This window comes from Scophthalmus maximus, chromosome 3, assembly GCF_022379125.1.
Source record: "Scophthalmus maximus strain ysfricsl-2021 chromosome 3, ASM2237912v1, whole genome shotgun sequence".
Classification (NCBI taxonomy): Eukaryota; Metazoa; Chordata; class Actinopteri; order Pleuronectiformes; family Scophthalmidae; genus Scophthalmus; species Scophthalmus maximus.
Window position 1 is genome coordinate 7811921 of NC_061517.1, and position 15632 is coordinate 7827552.

Genomic DNA, 15632 nt, shown 5'->3' on the forward strand with positions numbered 1-15632 from the left:
CTCTGGACCTCATGTATGTGTAGGTTCTGTAGGTTGGTCCTTTGTCATAGGGGAATAATCTTTCTTGTTTTGTGCATTGATGCATGAGCTTAAGCACCACAGCAGCTTTCGTTTGTTTGGGGGGGGTAACCCGATTCCCAAGGAAACTGTTGCCACTGCAAAACACTCAGCGAATGCGCAAGCATGTCATGGTTTAATCTTTAACGTGGAGCACTATAGTAATTTGGATTTGTGTTATGATTGAATGCTAATAGGGCTGAAATTTTAAGAAGAAAAATTTAATTTTGGAACGCTACATTTCCACACAAAGACGATACTTCTCCAGTGGACGAACAGAAGAATCAGCTCGGACACCAAAATGAAACTACGTAAGAAAACATTTCCATTTGTCATCTACAATCTTTTTTTTTTTAGTAATGAAGATGTTTAATATTGCTGTGATTCTGTTTAATTCAATCTACATTACCACAGCAGCCATCTCTATAGCTTCCACACCAGTGTTCATTCCTCATGACAAACCTCCCGTCCGGCAGAGAAGCTGCCGAGGGGTTACCCCCATGACATTTCCCATCATCTCGGACTCTGCCCGACTGTGGACAAGCAACAAGGTCCGCGTAGATTCATTGATGGTCCATCTGTTGTGTGACAGGACTCGCTAATGAGAAGATGTTTGCTTTGAGGTCAAATGAAAAGCGTTAAGCTATTTTTCTGGTCCCTAGATTATTCCAAGACTCAACCCTTTACTTCCACCTTTGGTCCTCAAACGCACCGTCTGTCTGGAGACACCAGCTGTTCACCACCACAACCACCAGAGGGCACTGATCATGCAGAGGAGAGAGTACTTCAGGTAGAATCACTTGGCTTTATCACTGTGATTGATTTTTACTGATAGTACATTTTTTTGAATCACTAGTGCCAATATTATCTTTGCTTTGGAGAGCTGACCTCAAAGTCTTGTCTTGATCGATATGTCAGGTTTCACCAAGTGTGGCGAAAACCCTTTTATGGAAGCAGCAGTGAAAGAGAAGAATACAGGTGAACGTCTGGATACTGTACTTTCAGTTCACATCCTCTCCTGAATCACATCCTGTGATTCCACCTGAAGTCTGGTGACAAATAAAAGTCTTTCCTCGTCCTGTAGGAAGGAGCTGCGAGAGCAGTTGAAGAGGCAGATGGAGGAGAAATGTGTAGCACTGAAACTGCAGCTGGCCAGTCGAGTGAAGGAGGCAGAGTGTGTGTGTGAAGTGGACCGCCTCGCCCTGTCCAGTGACCGAGAGCAGAGGATCCAGCACAGCAAAGTGATGACGGCGTACAGAGATGAGAACAAGAGGGTACAGTCCCACACGTACATCATATACATCCATCCACCGCAAATGCTTTGTGCCTGTTACAATAGTGTCCCGAAGAAGCTTCGACATGCTGACTGCTCTCTGGTTATGGTTACAACAATACATGTGGGGAGTGTGTGTGTGTGTGTGTGTGTGTGTGTGTGTGTGTGTGTGTGTGTGTGTGTGTGTGTGTGTGTGTGTGTGTGTGTGTTTGTGTGTGTGTGTGTGTGTGTGTGTGTGTGTGTGTGTGTGTGTGTGTGTGTGTGTGTGTGTGTGTGTGTGTGTGTGTGTGTGTGTGTGTGTGTGTGTGTGTGTGTGTGTGTTTGTGTGTAGCTAATGGAGCAGAGCTGGAGGGACAGAGCACTCACACGCTCCCAGGAGGTCCTGAAGGAGAGAGAGCTGCTGCGCCTCAACCCCATTAACTGGAGTGGAACGCTGAAATAGGTTGAACTTCAACATCCCGAGTAAAAAAGAATCCCCTAAACCAGGCTTTGCTGTAGCACTTGGGCAGGCCTAAGTGTCAGATGTAAGTGACGGAACTCAAGAGGAACATTATTAATGTTCTGAATATATTCAGATGCTGATGTATTACTAATCGTACTTTATAAGAGTACAGTGAAATCAAAACTTTAAAGAGCTGCACCAATTTAGAATCGCATGTTCAATTTTAAAAAAAAGGATCAAAATAGATGCAGCAGAAGCAGATATATATTTTTTTAATATATGGGTTCTTCCTCATCAAAATCTGATGCTTACATTACCCACAATGCAACTCGACCACCAACAGTTCTAGGTGTGTCAGGATAGCAGCTAAGAGACGAGGAGCACAACTCCACAACTCCTCTCGTTTTCAGACCCAAATTGCTTCTTTCTTTTTTTTTTAAATATCAGATTTCACTCACCTCCCTCTGGATCCACATCCCACTTTGTACAACAACAACCTTTGATGTGTAAAATCTGTGACGTTCCAGTGTAAGGTTTCTGCATTTAATTTATGATGTAACATGTAATTGAAAAAACATTTCCACAAGCTAAATTTTTTTCTCATTCTGTTTATGTAAAGAGCAGATGAAGCTTCACTAAAAGGAAAATCAATAAATAAACATGAGGAGTGACAGACTTTCATTTTAAAGCAAACATCTAAATGAACACAAGCCTGTGTGGAAAACTTTCCACCTAAGATAAATTAGACAGGCGGGTAAGAGGTGAGGCTTCAGGAGCTTTCTACCGTGATGCTACAATACCTGCTCCGATTAAAACTCAACAAATTAAAAAGTGCATTCAAAAATGCTCACAAACACACGGAGAAGATGTCAAAAGCTTAATATAATAAACGTCCTTCCAACAAATATTGCTTTCAAAATTAAGGCCAACAGAAAATGGCTTACATCGTGACGATTAGAACTTGTAGTTACATAACAGCACATTCCTTCAATAAGTGGTCAGTAGCAGTAATGTTGGTTGATCCAGCAGCTGATAAAAGTCAGACTTCCATGCCAAAGTAAGACAAATCAATAGATACGGTGTTGTACCTTTCATTTCAATTCCTGTTATCATGCAGTAGTTCTAAAAAAAAGAATCATTCAGGAAGTTAGGGAATAAAAAAAACATTCTGTGAACATAAATACCCAAGTGTCAATGAGTTTTCTCTTTGGGCTGATTTCCTCATCTAACCCACAGGCCCACAGCAGTCACTGTCAAAACCCACGTACCCTTCAAACTATGGGGAGAAGCTCTGCTTCACAGCATTGACGTAGTGAAAAAACGACGGGCGTGGTGACTGGAGGTTTCCATTGTGTGGAAGAAAAAGACATCATTTGTGGAGCAACATCGAGGCCAGATGGAAAACCCAAAATGCATAATAGGTTTTAACAATCAGTAGTGGTCTCCACGTCACCCTTGTTCCCAACAAAGGGATTTAGTTCCTTAATATCAGTGCAGCGTGGCCTTGTTAGATCCTCTTCAAGATTTATGGCTCCATAGTCTTAAAGTTCTCCCTTTTTTTCCTGCATTATCCTATTCATAATCATAAATTACCCCAAAGCCCTTTCAAGTAACTCCCACAACCAAAAGAAATCCCTGATAGGCAGGTGTTGTCGTGATAGTTTCCTGCCCCAGTCGAGTCTCTTTCACCTTTACTGGCTGGTGTTCCAGGGTCCTTTCATTAAATCGTAGCCACAGACAGTCTAGCGTCCCTTCAGGAATCCATCCAGCATGTAGTCCCCTTTTTCTGTCAACCAGTATCCTGCCATGGCAGCCACGCCTCCGATGAAAATGGCCGTGAAAACCATGTCACCTTTAGCAGCGAGCGTGGCCAGGGCACAGATCACAACACCGAAGAACATCTGCTGCAAAACGAGAACCTCGTCGTCGGTCATGTCATCGAACAGTCCCTTCTCTGGGTCGGCTGAGGAAGTACAGGAGGAGAAACTTGAGACGATAGATCTGGGAAGCTGTCAAAAATACAGCATACTCTACTACGTTTATCCAAGTTCACTTCTACAGCTACTCACCAGGGGGCTTATTCTCGACACAGATGCTGTCTCTCCTGATGTATCCATCAGCACAGTCACAGTGGAAGGAGCCCTCCTCATTGATGCAGGCCTCGTTGAGTCCCGGACACGCGATGGCACGTTCATTACATTCATCTACATCTGTACAAGGCAGCAGAGATAAACAGTCGAAGTACATCAGGAGAAAGTCAAGAGGTAAACGCCGGTGAACAAATGTATGAGCTAAGTACAGTGTTTGATTACCAAGACACTTGGCTCCTTTCAATCTGTAGCCACGTGCACATTTCTTGCAGCGGGCAGGACCACTGCCCATACATCCCACACATGCCTGGTCACAGCCTGGACAGGGCAAAATCAGAGGGGAAAACATTGCATACTAAACTGGACATTAAGTTGTATATTTATTGATGAATTCATTAGATTAACACTGCATCTTTTTAAAAATCGAAGAGGATAAAATTACAAGGTTAATTTCAGTTTAAACAAAAAAACGACAAGCGAAGAGAACCCAACTCCTACTGCATTGTAGAGACTTCTTTTTGGCCATTTGGCCATTGAATTGTCCTGCTACCTTTTGTAAAGTAGCTCGATAGCAGGGAAAAAGAAAAAAAACTAGAGCACTCATAGAGCGAAGCCTTCCGCCCAGGCTGATTAGCCCCACCTATTTGCTATTTCGCCTTCAGAAATTCCTAGACCCAGATCCAGATCTGGATCCCTTACAGAACTGAATCACCTGTCACCATGGCCGAGACCTCTCTTTCATAAAAAAAAATGTTCATGCAAATCTATCCATAACTTTTTGAGTAATCCTACAAACAAACAAACAAACAAACAAACAAACCGAGCCACAATCACAAAAAAAGAAAATTGCTCCTTAAAATCTAATATAGTTTTCATTGAAATTCGACTTGAACTGTAGCACTGGACTGTTGTTCAAATGAAATCAGCATTATGAGAGATATTTATGATTATTTTAGAGACAAAACGATTAATCCTGAAAATAATCTTCGGGCTAGTCATCAACATTATCTTCTCATCACATTTAAAACCAAACAAAAAACATTACAGCTGCATAAAATCTACAAAATCATAATGAAGGAAGGCCTGAACATTTTCATTAGATACTTGACAGCAAGCCGAAAAAAACAGCGACTTGAGCAGCAATGACACAAGACGGCCTACTGTACCTCTGCATTCATACGATCCCTCTGTGTTGTGACAGTACGTGTTCGAGGGACAACGAGCCAGTTCTGTGCCACACTCGTCGATGTCTAAGAGACGCACAAGAGCAGTCAGAGAACAAACTGTCACAGAATCGAGGAAATGTTATCCCATGACCTCTGAAGCCTCACTCACCCACACACTTGTTGTCATGAAGGATCCAGCCGGGTTTGCAGTCAAGGCATTTGTAGTCCTGCGGCCCTGCACATTTTTTACACGAGTGGTAGCATGCTACAAACGATTGGAGAGACATGGAGACGGTGAGAAGGTCAATTTTGAGACTACTTCAAATAGAATTAAGTTTGTGTGTAGGGGGTTGAAACAACACCTGCACAGGCTCCTTTGCTGTCATTGGAGCTCTTCTCTCTGAAGTAGCCATCAGCGCAGCTCTGGCACAGATTGCCTGAGTATCCGGGATCACAGACACACTCTCCATCTCCCAGTCGAGTGCCCTCCCCCTCACAGCGGCCCAGACCTCCGCACACACCGCCAGGGCCTGACGGACACTCTGTGTTGGATCAACATGCCATTAGTGGAAACAGTTGATTTGACAGTGTGATGAAATCTAAATCTTTCGTTATATGGGACAGATTCAGTCTGGCTGGCATAGCAAGGTTTTCTATACTGATATCAGGTGACTTTGTTTTCCACACCTTTGCAGTCCGGTCCAAAGTGTCCCGGTGGACAGCAGAGTCTCAGCTCCTCGATGCACAGCCACTCAAACAGGTCTGGGGCCTCCTGCTGCCTACGGGACACACATCATGTCAGCCATGGATTCAGAACGGGGGCATTGGTAATACATCTTAAACAAAACATAATTACATAGATGACACCAACACTGTCTCAATACGAAATGTAAAATGTTGGATTAAACCTCATTTAATTGCATTTGTTTGGCCATGAAAACTGAAGCTGAATCAGATTTAACTGTTTTTTACATATGCTGATGTTTTCCCCTTTGCACTGGCCTGGGTCACATTTGTTCAGTGATTCAAGGTCTGGAATTAGGCCCATTGATGGCAGTTTCTTTCAGCTAGAGAAACTAGGCTTAATTAGCGGGATTAAGACTGTTGACATTATCCTTACACATGGCTTGAATTCAACAAGCTATGAAAAACAACCATACAAATGGTGTGGATGAAATGTACGCATCTGCAAAGGTTGCTGGGCGTCCATTTACAAAAATAACACTTTGACTGCTCCCGGCAATGGCCACCGCAGCTTTTGTGTTGTCTCAAAGTGACGTTACCAGGATGGACACATCACTTGAACACGATGTCAGGCTGAATGAAAGAAGTGAGAGAAAAAGTAAATCCGAATATGCACACAAACACACACACACCACATTTACCTGTGGAACCACCATGTCTCCACCTGGTCTTCTATCTGCTCCAGCAGCCCGTTACATTCAAAATCTGTTTTCTCACAAGCAGCTTCGACTATCTCCAGCAGTCGAGTCTCACTAAAAGGGATAAGACAACAAATAAGACATGTTACCACAGACAACGGTTGTTCTGGGTTACAAAGGACTAACATGTAAAATAGTAAATTCACACATTAAAAAATATAACACATTCCTGCATGGGAGGGACTTTCACATTCTACAGGACGGTTTTCAGAAATGCAAATTGATAATGTTACAATACGGAAAAAAACTTTGAGACAATCTGCATCATCTGTTGTATACTTTTTCAATATGCCAAAAAGCATTTATTTTTGATTTTAGGCACTGACTTAGCCGCACAATCCCTTTAGATGAAGGATTCCAGAATTTTCAAGAATGAAATATAGGCTTAACTCTTACCTGCGTGCATACTTTGCCAGCTTCTCTTCTTCCCAAGCAGTGTTACCACCCCCGAAGTTCTTGTTGGCCGTTTTCTCCAAGCCCTAAAAAGAGGGAAACATTTCAGGATCTCAAATACCGAAAGAAGAACAATATATAAACTTGCACAGAGAGAGATACATTAATTAACGGTTCACTAAATTAACGGCAGTACCTTGATGAAACTCTCAGTGAGTTTCCGGCAGGTCTGGCATGGTGCTGTCTGGACCCTCACCACCGAGAGCTCTGAGAGGAGCAGCAGAACAGGCAGGAACGGCCAGGCCCACCACATGATCCTGCAGAGGTGAGCACACAATTATTGTAAATAATGTATTATTAACAATAATAATAATAATAATTGGAGCTGCAACAGTGAATCTATTAATCTATTAGTAATCGATTTCTGAATTAATCGCCAACTATTAATCGGTTCAAGTAGTTTCTTATGAAAAAAAAGTCAAAATTCTCTGATTTCTTGCTTCTTAAATATGAATATTTTCTGGTTTCTTTGCTCCTCTACGACAGTAAACTGAATATCTTTGGCGTGTGGATAAAACAAAACTTCATCTTGGAGGTTTGGGAAACACGATTGCAGTTTTTCACCACTTTATGACATTTTATAGACCAAACAACTAATCGATTAGTTGAGAACATAGTTGACAGATTAATCGGTTATGAATAATTGCAGCCCCAATAATGTATTAATAATAAACCTCTGCAATGTGCACTGCCGTTGATTCATACATTGGGTACATTCATGATATTCTGTCAGAATTGTGGTCCTGTTTTTTCGCTCTCTCTCTCTCTACCAATTCCATTATCATCATTTTAATAAAGAACAACGTCATCTTCATAGTTTGGGAGAAAACAATCCTCGTGTGACTCAGTGATTTGTCTCCTGGTGTCGTTGTATCCATCAGTGTCGTCAGGGACACTCGCCTTCAGCCTGGTCGGGATGCTGTTGTCTCACCGTTAGCCTAGCTAGCTAGCTAGCTAACTCAGCATCAGCACCACACAGGAAATTAGCCAACTAGCATCCGGGGCTAAGGTCGATAGTTAGCGGCTAGCCCGAGCTAACGTTGTATCACCGGGCATTAGCCGACTACAGACACGAAGTCTATTAAACCACCCGCCTTGGATATTTCACCACGGGCGTCACGACATGTATTCAACGTTTAAATATCTTTTTGATAATCTGTACTCGAACACAAAGTGGATGCTCTGGTCTTACCTCACTGCAAACCCACCACGTCCGCTGCACCGCTGATGATGATTGGCTGGCTTCCTGCTGGTTCATACAGTAAAAGAGGAGTTTCATATTTTGGACAGACGTTGTTGTTGTTTTTTAAAGCATCAAGTGTGCCATGAAAATGTTTTTTTTGTTTGTTTTTTTAAGTTTAGTCGACCCAGAAGCAGTGGTCCAGCAGTGAAGGGATGAGTGCGTGTGAATGAATGAACCTTATCCAGGCAGCAGCTGCCACACAGGATGTGACCCCGCCCAGAGGTCCGGGGATTTAACTCTTCATCCAATCAGCGCGCACACACACACGCGCACACGCACACGCACACACACAAACACACACACACTCTCTCTGTATGTACATGGGAGTAAATAAAGAGGCCTTGTCTTTGGCCAAGGAGCTTATTTTAACAACAATTAACGTCGCAAGCTCTTCCATACAGTGAGGTGTAGTACGGTGGCCCCGAGGTACAAAACACACCGAAAGTGTACAACGCAAAAAAAAAAGACAACGCATCTTTCTTAAAAACACGAATAAATCAGAAAAAAGACCACAATAATTGTTTTGTATAGTCAGAAGAGACATTCCAATATTCAAGAAATAATTTAATCAATCCCACTTGATGAGTATCAAAATCCTGCCTCCTGGACAAAGCCAGTTAATATACTCTACATGTACAAAGAGTGTCAGATACTAGTTAATAAACACACACGATGGTTAAAGACTGAAAAGCAGTGAGGTGTCTTTGAAATATATTCACCACAGGCCCCTTTGTATTTAATCTATGTATTATTTTTCTGTTTATTTTCTTAGTGTTTGGATTTAACGTTGTGCACTTCAATTTCTGTGGAGAAGCAACAGATGAAGCCAGAACAGCCCAGCGTTTATTTGAATAATGTTTGTTTTTGCCGCCAAACAACAGCAACAACTGCAACAGCTACGCGACCCAAAGTGTTTAGTTTCGGCAAACGCAAAAGCTCAAAACTAATAATGATTTTCATGAGCATCTCCCAGAGTATTACGTCAGGTCCTTTCAAGTCATTTCAAACTGCTCATCCGAAAACTGAGGCTTGGTCATGGGTTGTCCTCTCCTGCTGTCAAACCCGTTCCATTTCACCCTGGGGCTTGTGTCCGTGCTGACGGGAGGCGTGATAAGACACGGCTGCAACGGCACCGTTTCCCCAGACTCTTCTACACCGACCCCAACACAACTCTGGGACACTCCTGTAAAGTGTAATATTGTTGTCCCTGCTGGGAACCCCGACAGCCCTCTTGCCAGAGCTCGGGATGCCACCCTGAGCCCCCCTGCCCTCTTCCGTCTGGCTGATGCAGTGGCCATTTGCTGAGCTCCGGCCAGCTCCGTCAGAAAACCCAGGCTCTGGGAGGGGAGGCTGTAGACATGAAGGCCACGAAAGAGTTCTGGCAGCGGCCAGAAACCGCCTTGAGACTCTGGTGGAAGTGATTCAAACTGCACCAACATGAACCGCTCACCAGCGCGGCCCTGTAAATAGTCTCCTAGTATGCAGCTCAATGACGCACTAAAAACGTCTACACAGGGAGAAGAAGCAGGGAAGCGTCTTCCTGCCTCCTCTTCCTCCCTGTGTCTAGTCCCGTTCCTGGGAGTGTTTCTCTCCCAGCTCTGAGCTCCCCATTCTTCGGCCCTCATCCAGGCGGCCTGGGTCAGGACTAACACCACTTTGCCCCCCTGCCTTTTGAGTCGGTCCAGTCTTGAATGGAGCCAAGGCACGGGGCCCAGGACGCTGAGCTCAGCCTGGCTCCACAGGTCCAGAGACACACTGAAGCCCAGGGCCTGGAGGGACGAGCCCAGGTGACACATCAGCCCTGGCAAAGTCTGGTTGTCGTCAGCCGGGTACAGCAACACCACATGACCACCGCCCACTGCACCTGATACAGAGGGAGATTAAAATCATTGATGCACATTTTGAGAATGTGTTAGATGAGAAATGTGATACCACTCTATTAGCATTAAAAAACAAAACAGGGCTCAACACTTGCTGCTGACGGTGGCAGTAGTAATACTTCAAACACAAGAACATTAATATTAACAGTATAAAAGGGGATGTAGGAAATAGTGTCTGCCCATTCTGAAATGGATGTCAGGCTTGCACAGACCTTTAACATCGTCTTCTTTCAACCATCGCCATACGAAGCCTAACGTAGAAAAAATACAGACCACACATTGCGGTGTTTTGCTGAGGTGCTATTAACATTTAATGACCTACAAATACATAACTGACCTTTCAGAACCCCTTGTACAAAATAGGCTCCTAGTATGGCCAAACACATCAGCAATAATCCAATGAGGAGTGGCAGGCTCCATCGCCATCGAGATTCTGGAAAAATCAATAAAATATATGAAGCACAGTCTTTCTAGAGCAAGTTCAAGAAGTTTCACAGGCTCCCCTGAGGATTTCAATCACTGGAAGTCTACAGTGCAAACCACCGATGTCTAATATCATATTTGCCAAATAACAATGAACAAAGTGTGGCTTGTTTTAGCTGATAAGAGTTAAACATTAAAGTCACTTTATCTGGGTCCGAACAATAATTAATAGTCTTACTAGCAAATGGACACTGGGGCTCAAGGTATGACTCCATCCCATGTATCTTTATCTAAAAACGAGTAAAGGAGTTAATGGTAGTACAGTATGAACTGTAGGAAGTAGTGATGTCAAAAAATATCATATATGTAATAGATACTAAGCCAAGTATCACCTGAACGCAAAGCAGAGGGTGTGACGACACGTTGAACTCTCCTGTATTCTGTAAAGTTAATGAATGATTAAAAGAGAAGATTCATCATTTAATCCTGATGTGTCAAAGGTGAGATCCAACAGAACCATTACATTTGAGATCATGCGACATTTTCCTGATTTACCCAGTGTCCATTGCGTGTTGCACGCCAGCCTGCGTGGTTGTGGAGTCGCTGTCTGGAGCCCCTCACCTCCTCACACGGGCCTCCTGCAGGGTCTCTCTTGCACAGCCGCACCTCTGCCTCCAGTCTACAGGGGGCGCCCACATTCCAGCTCAGCCCTGTGCCGCCCTCCCTCAGCTGCATCTCCACCATGGACACGGACACATTGTGCTGCATTCTTTCAAGTACCTCTGAAAAGAAAGATTAATGAATAGACAAAATAAAAACATTGCTGTTTTGTGAGGCTATACAATCATATGCTATGCAAATGTGTGTAGATCTGAGGTTGACCTCCTTTACCTCGTTGGTTTTTGAACGGACAGAATTCTCTTCGAAGTGCTTTTCCCTTCCGCCACACCTGAAAACAACAGTTTTTATTTATGGTATTATTTTGAAATAAAATTTAAAAAAAAATTGTTGTTATTTATTGTTTATCACAATTAACATGTGAGCTACCTGGAAGCATAGACATGATGCAACAAAGTTTGAAGATATCACAATTTCTCTCTTGCCTTTGGGCTGCAAAGGTTGAACACATATGTACAGACACCATCAATATTGATATTCGACTGACAGACTGATATGATTGCATCGTGTGGATAATTCATCACCGACTGACCCATGCAAGAATCTCTCCGGGTATTTCATTCCACATCATCTGATACATGAGATCGTCTCGTCTGGCTTCAGTGTTTTCCAGCTGGATGAGGACCAGGTTGTTCCTGTGATCAGTCTCAGCTCGGAGTCTGGGAGCTGAGACAGAGACATGTCAGCCATCATGAATTATGACTGAGCTGTCCAGGTGTCACACTATACACAAATGTACAACTGTTTTCACTCGCAAAATGCCTTGTGCAGGCTCCTCAGCGTGAGAACAATACATGCTAGATAACAAAAACCACAGGTGGAAGCAGAGCACCCCTAGAAGAGAATTTCACAGCATCGCTTACCGTCACATTCCTTTACAGTGCCCTCTAGGTCCGTGGAGCAAACTGAAAGATGGAGATTGAGGCGTATATGATCATTGACATTACTCTGCGACTCAGCGTTGACTTTGCTTACATTGCAGCGACTATTCTCACCTTCTTCTAAAGATGGGACTGTGATGTTTTGGATGTTGCCTGTTCCCTTTGAATGTGCGTAGACATGAACCACAACAGGACTGTCAAACGCCACTGCCGCTGTCAACGACAGCTGCATTCGCTGGAAACATGTACATTTGCATTTTCACTCAGTAAACACAGAATAAGATAAACACACTAAAAGACTGTTCCCTGAAATGGGTCCTTGTTCAATTCAATAAAAAAAAACGAGAGAAAAAAACGGTCCTCAACTGTTGGCTGGATTTATATGTTCTAATTTAAAATCTTAATCTGCATAGTAACTACATTTTCACACAACAACATTTCCCTCTGAAATGTAAAGGAGTTCAAGTATACAATAACATGAAATGTAACACAGTAGTACCAAAACATTTTTCTTGTATATTTACCACTAATCAACAACAGGAACAACAACTACATGATGTAATTCATTCACACGCGCCCAATATTTGTGCTGTAAAGCCATTTTTAACCTTGATAAAATAAGTGCTGTAGAAAAAACGTTTTATTATTATTATTATTATTATTATTTTATTATTATTACCCACCATATGGGAGGGCTGTTGAGAAGTTTGGAACTGGAGTGTCCTCCAAATTTCACTGCTGCCTGGGGAGCTGAGATACACTTTCACCAAAGCTGCAACACGAAGTGAAGGGAGAAGAAGAGTAATTGACTTATTAGTATTCAAATAAATATAATTCAAAGCAATTCATAGAAAAGAAAAAGAAGGAGTGTGACTTTGTGTGTGTGTTTTGGGTGGAGTTTTATACCTTGTGGTTCAGGGAGCACATTCTCACCACTTCCCTGTTCCTTCTGATTCATGCCAAATAACTCCTCTTCATCAGTGTGTTCACCTGACTCCTCGGGAACCTGTTCTGCAGCTGCTGTACATGTGCAATGTAAGCACGGTCAGTGAATACGACAGCAGAGAACTTAATTCTTTTAGACTGCGACAAACTAGTTGACATGTCGATGATGAGAACTCAGGAAACGGCTGCTCGAGAAAAAGGATTTGACGGTAACGACAGCAGCAGCAACAACATTTGGACAAATGATGGCAAGAAATATTAAGGATTTCAGATCCAAGATGAACAAAATCAAAGACACGAGATGCATGAGGAAAGTTACGTTTGACAGTGATGACGATTCGCAGGCAAGGCTCACAGTCTCGTGAGGCCGAACAGCACAGCATCACTTGGAGCTGCACGCGTGTGACGTCCACTGCATCGTTAGGATCAGGCAGGACAGCGGAGTATGGAGAGACTGTGGAGAGAGAGAAAGAGAGAGAGAGAGAGAGAGAGACGTGGTTCTGCTTTAGACAAACTGCAGGTCGACTCTAGTGTGGGGTTATTACCATGACACCAGATGCACCCGTGTTGTTACCTGAGCTCATGTGGCAGTCTGTCAAACCCTAAACAAAGACAAGATGACGATGAGGAGTGGGCAAAACAACTGGGTCCCCTCACCCAACGTGAAACACACCTCACTGATACAGTGGTAAAGGAAGAATTCAGATCATGCACAAAAGTTAATCTACCTCCAGGAAAAGTTAAGATCAGGGGGTTGAACGGTTATTTACAGACTTCCATGAATTTTAATTTGATTTCAGTTTATATAAAAAAGGAAAAATAACTAATGCAGATAATCCCTGCACACAGGCGCACTGCACAATGGACATGGGATCAAAAAATGCTGGCAAGTGTTGGAAAGAGACACCAAAAAGACATTTACATTCAAGTGTAGTTATGTATACCAACATACAGTCACGTGTGTGTGTGTGTGTGTGTGTGTGTGTGTGTGTTCTGTGATGGCTTCTATGGAGGACTTGTCGTTAAGTGTTGTTCTGAAAGCCTTTTGCACGTCGTTGTCTCTTTCTTTCATTCTATCCGGCAACATTCACCTGGTGATCGACTGCGGATTAAAAAGAACGTTTGTATAATAATAATAATAATATGAATTCATCTGTGTTGTCCTTAAAAAACAAAGGAATGATCTAAAGTTACCTTAATGGGGGCAGTATGGTTTAGTCTTTGTTTGGGTCATGTTTTCCCTCTCTGAAACCAAATTCACATTACAACATGCCCTCCTCGGAAAATTGAGCAGGGGAGTGAAGTGTTCTGCTGCGGCTCCATGGTAAATAAGTAATGGGCATTAAACTCTGATCTCTCTCCCTTTCTTCTTCCCCTCTCTGATCCTCCTGGTCCGGCCCCGAACCTGAGCCCTGCACATACCTGTTGTTGTATGAACCCACTAGATTAACAATAAGACAGAATGGTGGTGACACTCAGTCCCAGTCAGTGACCTGAGTCACGAGCTGGAGCAGGGTTTCGTTTGGCTGCTGGATCATGAATGTCTCGTTATGGAACAGGTGATGGTCTTCTACATAACCTCAATGACATTAGTGTTTATAATGTGAGCCAAAACAGAAGAAGTTACTGGCTCCGCGGTTCTTACGACTTCTTCCCTTGAATGATGCAGAAAGATGAGGGTTATCACGGTGACTCGTTACCTCGCCGCACCTGAGTTCAGGCGCGTCCTGGTCGATCCTCTCCAGCGCGCGCGCCCGCTCGGACAGTCCGGAGCGCAGCAGGAGGAAGAGGAGGAGGAGGAGGAGGAGGAGGAGGAGACATGGAGCCCGGAGCATCGTGGGAGCCGTCCGTCCCACGGACAGACCGAGGCTGGAGCCCGCGACCCTCGACTCCGGCGCGCCGCGCGCCGTCAGCATCACAGGACGAGCTCCACCACACTGCGGCTCCTGCCAATGATTGACAGCTCAGGAGGTGGGCGTGTAGCTCCTGCCCGCTGGAGTTCTGCCAGTCTTTCTTGCCAGGTGAACGGATCATTCCACGTCATCAAGACCATGACACACAATCCAATCGTAAACAAGAGATGGGGGGGGGGGCATGGTGTTCTTAATGATGTGTTGAGGGGCAATACCTCCCAGTTCATCATCACACATAGAGCTCCTTTTCTCTAATGCTGTGGCGTTAACAGAAAGTCGCTCCAACAATTTCAGTTGAGATAAAAAATGATGTTTTATAAGTTGCAATTTGAGAGTTTCATACACACCAGATTCCCCAGTGTGATCACGTTATTGAATGCATTAACATCAGGTGTCGTACAAGATATACAAACCCTAACAGTTTGAATAGGGTCCTCCAACAACATTGACTGACAACATGCCACTATGAGGTCAGAAACACCTTCAAACATCCAGATCATTATACAGTCAAATGTAGGTCATAAACCACATAGATTATCCAAAATGAGATTTTTATTAAAGCTACTATGTGAAAAGCAGAATGGTTCTCAGTAGAGCACATTCCGACGGTCCTATTAAATTCAATCGAGCTCCACCAAATACCCACAGATATATGCCTGATTCATTTTTCAAATCCATGAATCATTCCCTAGGATATCGGGTGGGGAACATGTCACAAAACGGCCACAAATCAGCCAGGAAACATT

At 43.5% G+C, this 15632-nt stretch overlaps 3 protein-coding genes across 8 annotated transcripts; 1 reads left to right on the forward strand and 2 right to left on the reverse strand.

Annotated features, from left to right (window-relative positions):
* The first annotated feature begins 57 nt into the window (after nt 1-57).
* LOC118316752 lies at nt 58-2445 on the forward strand. The gene is made up of 5 exons (XM_035644899.2): nt 58-608; nt 720-847; nt 976-1035; nt 1142-1331; nt 1662-2445. Exons 1-5 carry the CDS (start codon nt 417-419, stop codon nt 1770-1772), a joined length of 681 nt encoding a protein of 226 aa, XP_035500792.1. The 5' UTR covers nt 58-416; the 3' UTR covers nt 1773-2445.
* Nucleotides 2369-8462, reverse strand: LOC118316751 (protein disulfide isomerase Creld1). Of its 2 annotated transcripts, XM_035644898.2 has the most exons (12): nt 8343-8462; nt 8116-8169; nt 7060-7180; nt 6867-6949; nt 6414-6524; nt 5716-5807; nt 5391-5570; nt 5198-5293; nt 5029-5112; nt 4085-4180; nt 3842-3982; nt 2369-3735 (listed from the first exon to the last, which is right to left on the reverse strand). In XM_035644898.2, exons 3-12 carry the CDS (start codon nt 7174-7176, stop codon nt 3515-3517), a joined length of 1221 nt encoding a protein of 406 aa, XP_035500791.2. In that variant the 5' UTR covers nt 7177-7180; nt 8116-8169; nt 8343-8462; the 3' UTR covers nt 2369-3514. The 2 variants fall into 2 exon arrangements, with proteins under 2 accessions (XP_035500791.2, XP_035500790.2); XM_035644897.2 differs by lacking the exon at nt 8343-8462 and having other exon boundaries at nt 2370-3735; nt 8116-8336.
* Nucleotides 8463-8712: 250 nt separating this feature from the next.
* On the reverse strand, nt 8713-15038 carry wu:fl23c11 (interleukin-17 receptor C). 5 transcript variants are annotated; one of them, XM_035644888.2, is made up of 16 exons: nt 14674-15038; nt 13548-13575; nt 13293-13427; nt 12935-13045; nt 12712-12800; nt 12143-12263; nt 12011-12052; nt 11680-11813; nt 11517-11579; nt 11361-11418; nt 11025-11251; nt 10862-10909; nt 10708-10759; nt 10384-10479; nt 10259-10297; nt 8713-10030 (listed from the first exon to the last, which is right to left on the reverse strand). In XM_035644888.2, exons 1-16 carry the CDS (start codon nt 14887-14889, stop codon nt 9159-9161), a joined length of 2331 nt encoding a protein of 776 aa, XP_035500781.2. In that variant the 5' UTR covers nt 14890-15038; the 3' UTR covers nt 8713-9158. The 5 variants fall into 5 exon arrangements, with proteins under 5 accessions (XP_035500781.2, XP_035500780.2, XP_035500783.2 ...); XM_035644887.2 differs by having other exon boundaries at nt 12935-13048; nt 14674-15032; XM_035644890.2 differs by having other exon boundaries at nt 12935-13048; nt 14684-14810.
* Between the last annotated feature and the right edge of the window lie 594 nt (nt 15039-15632).

Coding starts and splice junctions, on each gene's coding strand:
- LOC118316752 (XM_035644899.2), top strand. CDS start 417: ATGAAGATGTTTAATATTGCTGTGATTCTGTTTAATTCAATCTACATT. Junction 609..719: donor GACTGTGGACAAGCAACAAG/GTCCGCGTAGAT, acceptor TCTGGTCCCTAG/ATTATTCCAAGACTCAACCC. Junction 848..975: donor CAGAGGAGAGAGTACTTCAG/GTAGAATCACTT, acceptor TCGATATGTCAG/GTTTCACCAAGTGTGGCGAA.
- LOC118316751 (XM_035644898.2), bottom strand. CDS start 7,176: ATGTGGTGGGCCTGGCCGTTCCTGCCTGTTCTGCTGCTCCTCTCAGAG. Junction 5,808..6,413: donor GAGACATGGTGGTTCCACAG/GTAAATGTGGTG, acceptor TGTGTCCCGTAG/GCAGCAGGAGGCCCCAGACC. Junction 3,736..3,841: donor TGTCGAGAATAAGCCCCCTG/GTGAGTAGCTGT, acceptor GTACTTCCTCAG/CCGACCCAGAGAAGGGACTG.
- wu:fl23c11 (XM_035644887.2), bottom strand. CDS start 14,889: ATGCTGACGGCGCGCGGCGCGCCGGAGTCGAGGGTCGCGGGCTCCAGC. Junction 13,049..13,292: donor AATCGTCATCACTGTCAAAC/GTAACTTTCCTC, acceptor GCACATGTACAG/CAGCTGCAGAACAGGTTCCC. Junction 11,252..11,360: donor TCCGTTCAAAAACCAACGAG/GTAAAGGAGGTC, acceptor CTTTCTTTTCAG/AGGTACTTGAAAGAATGCAG.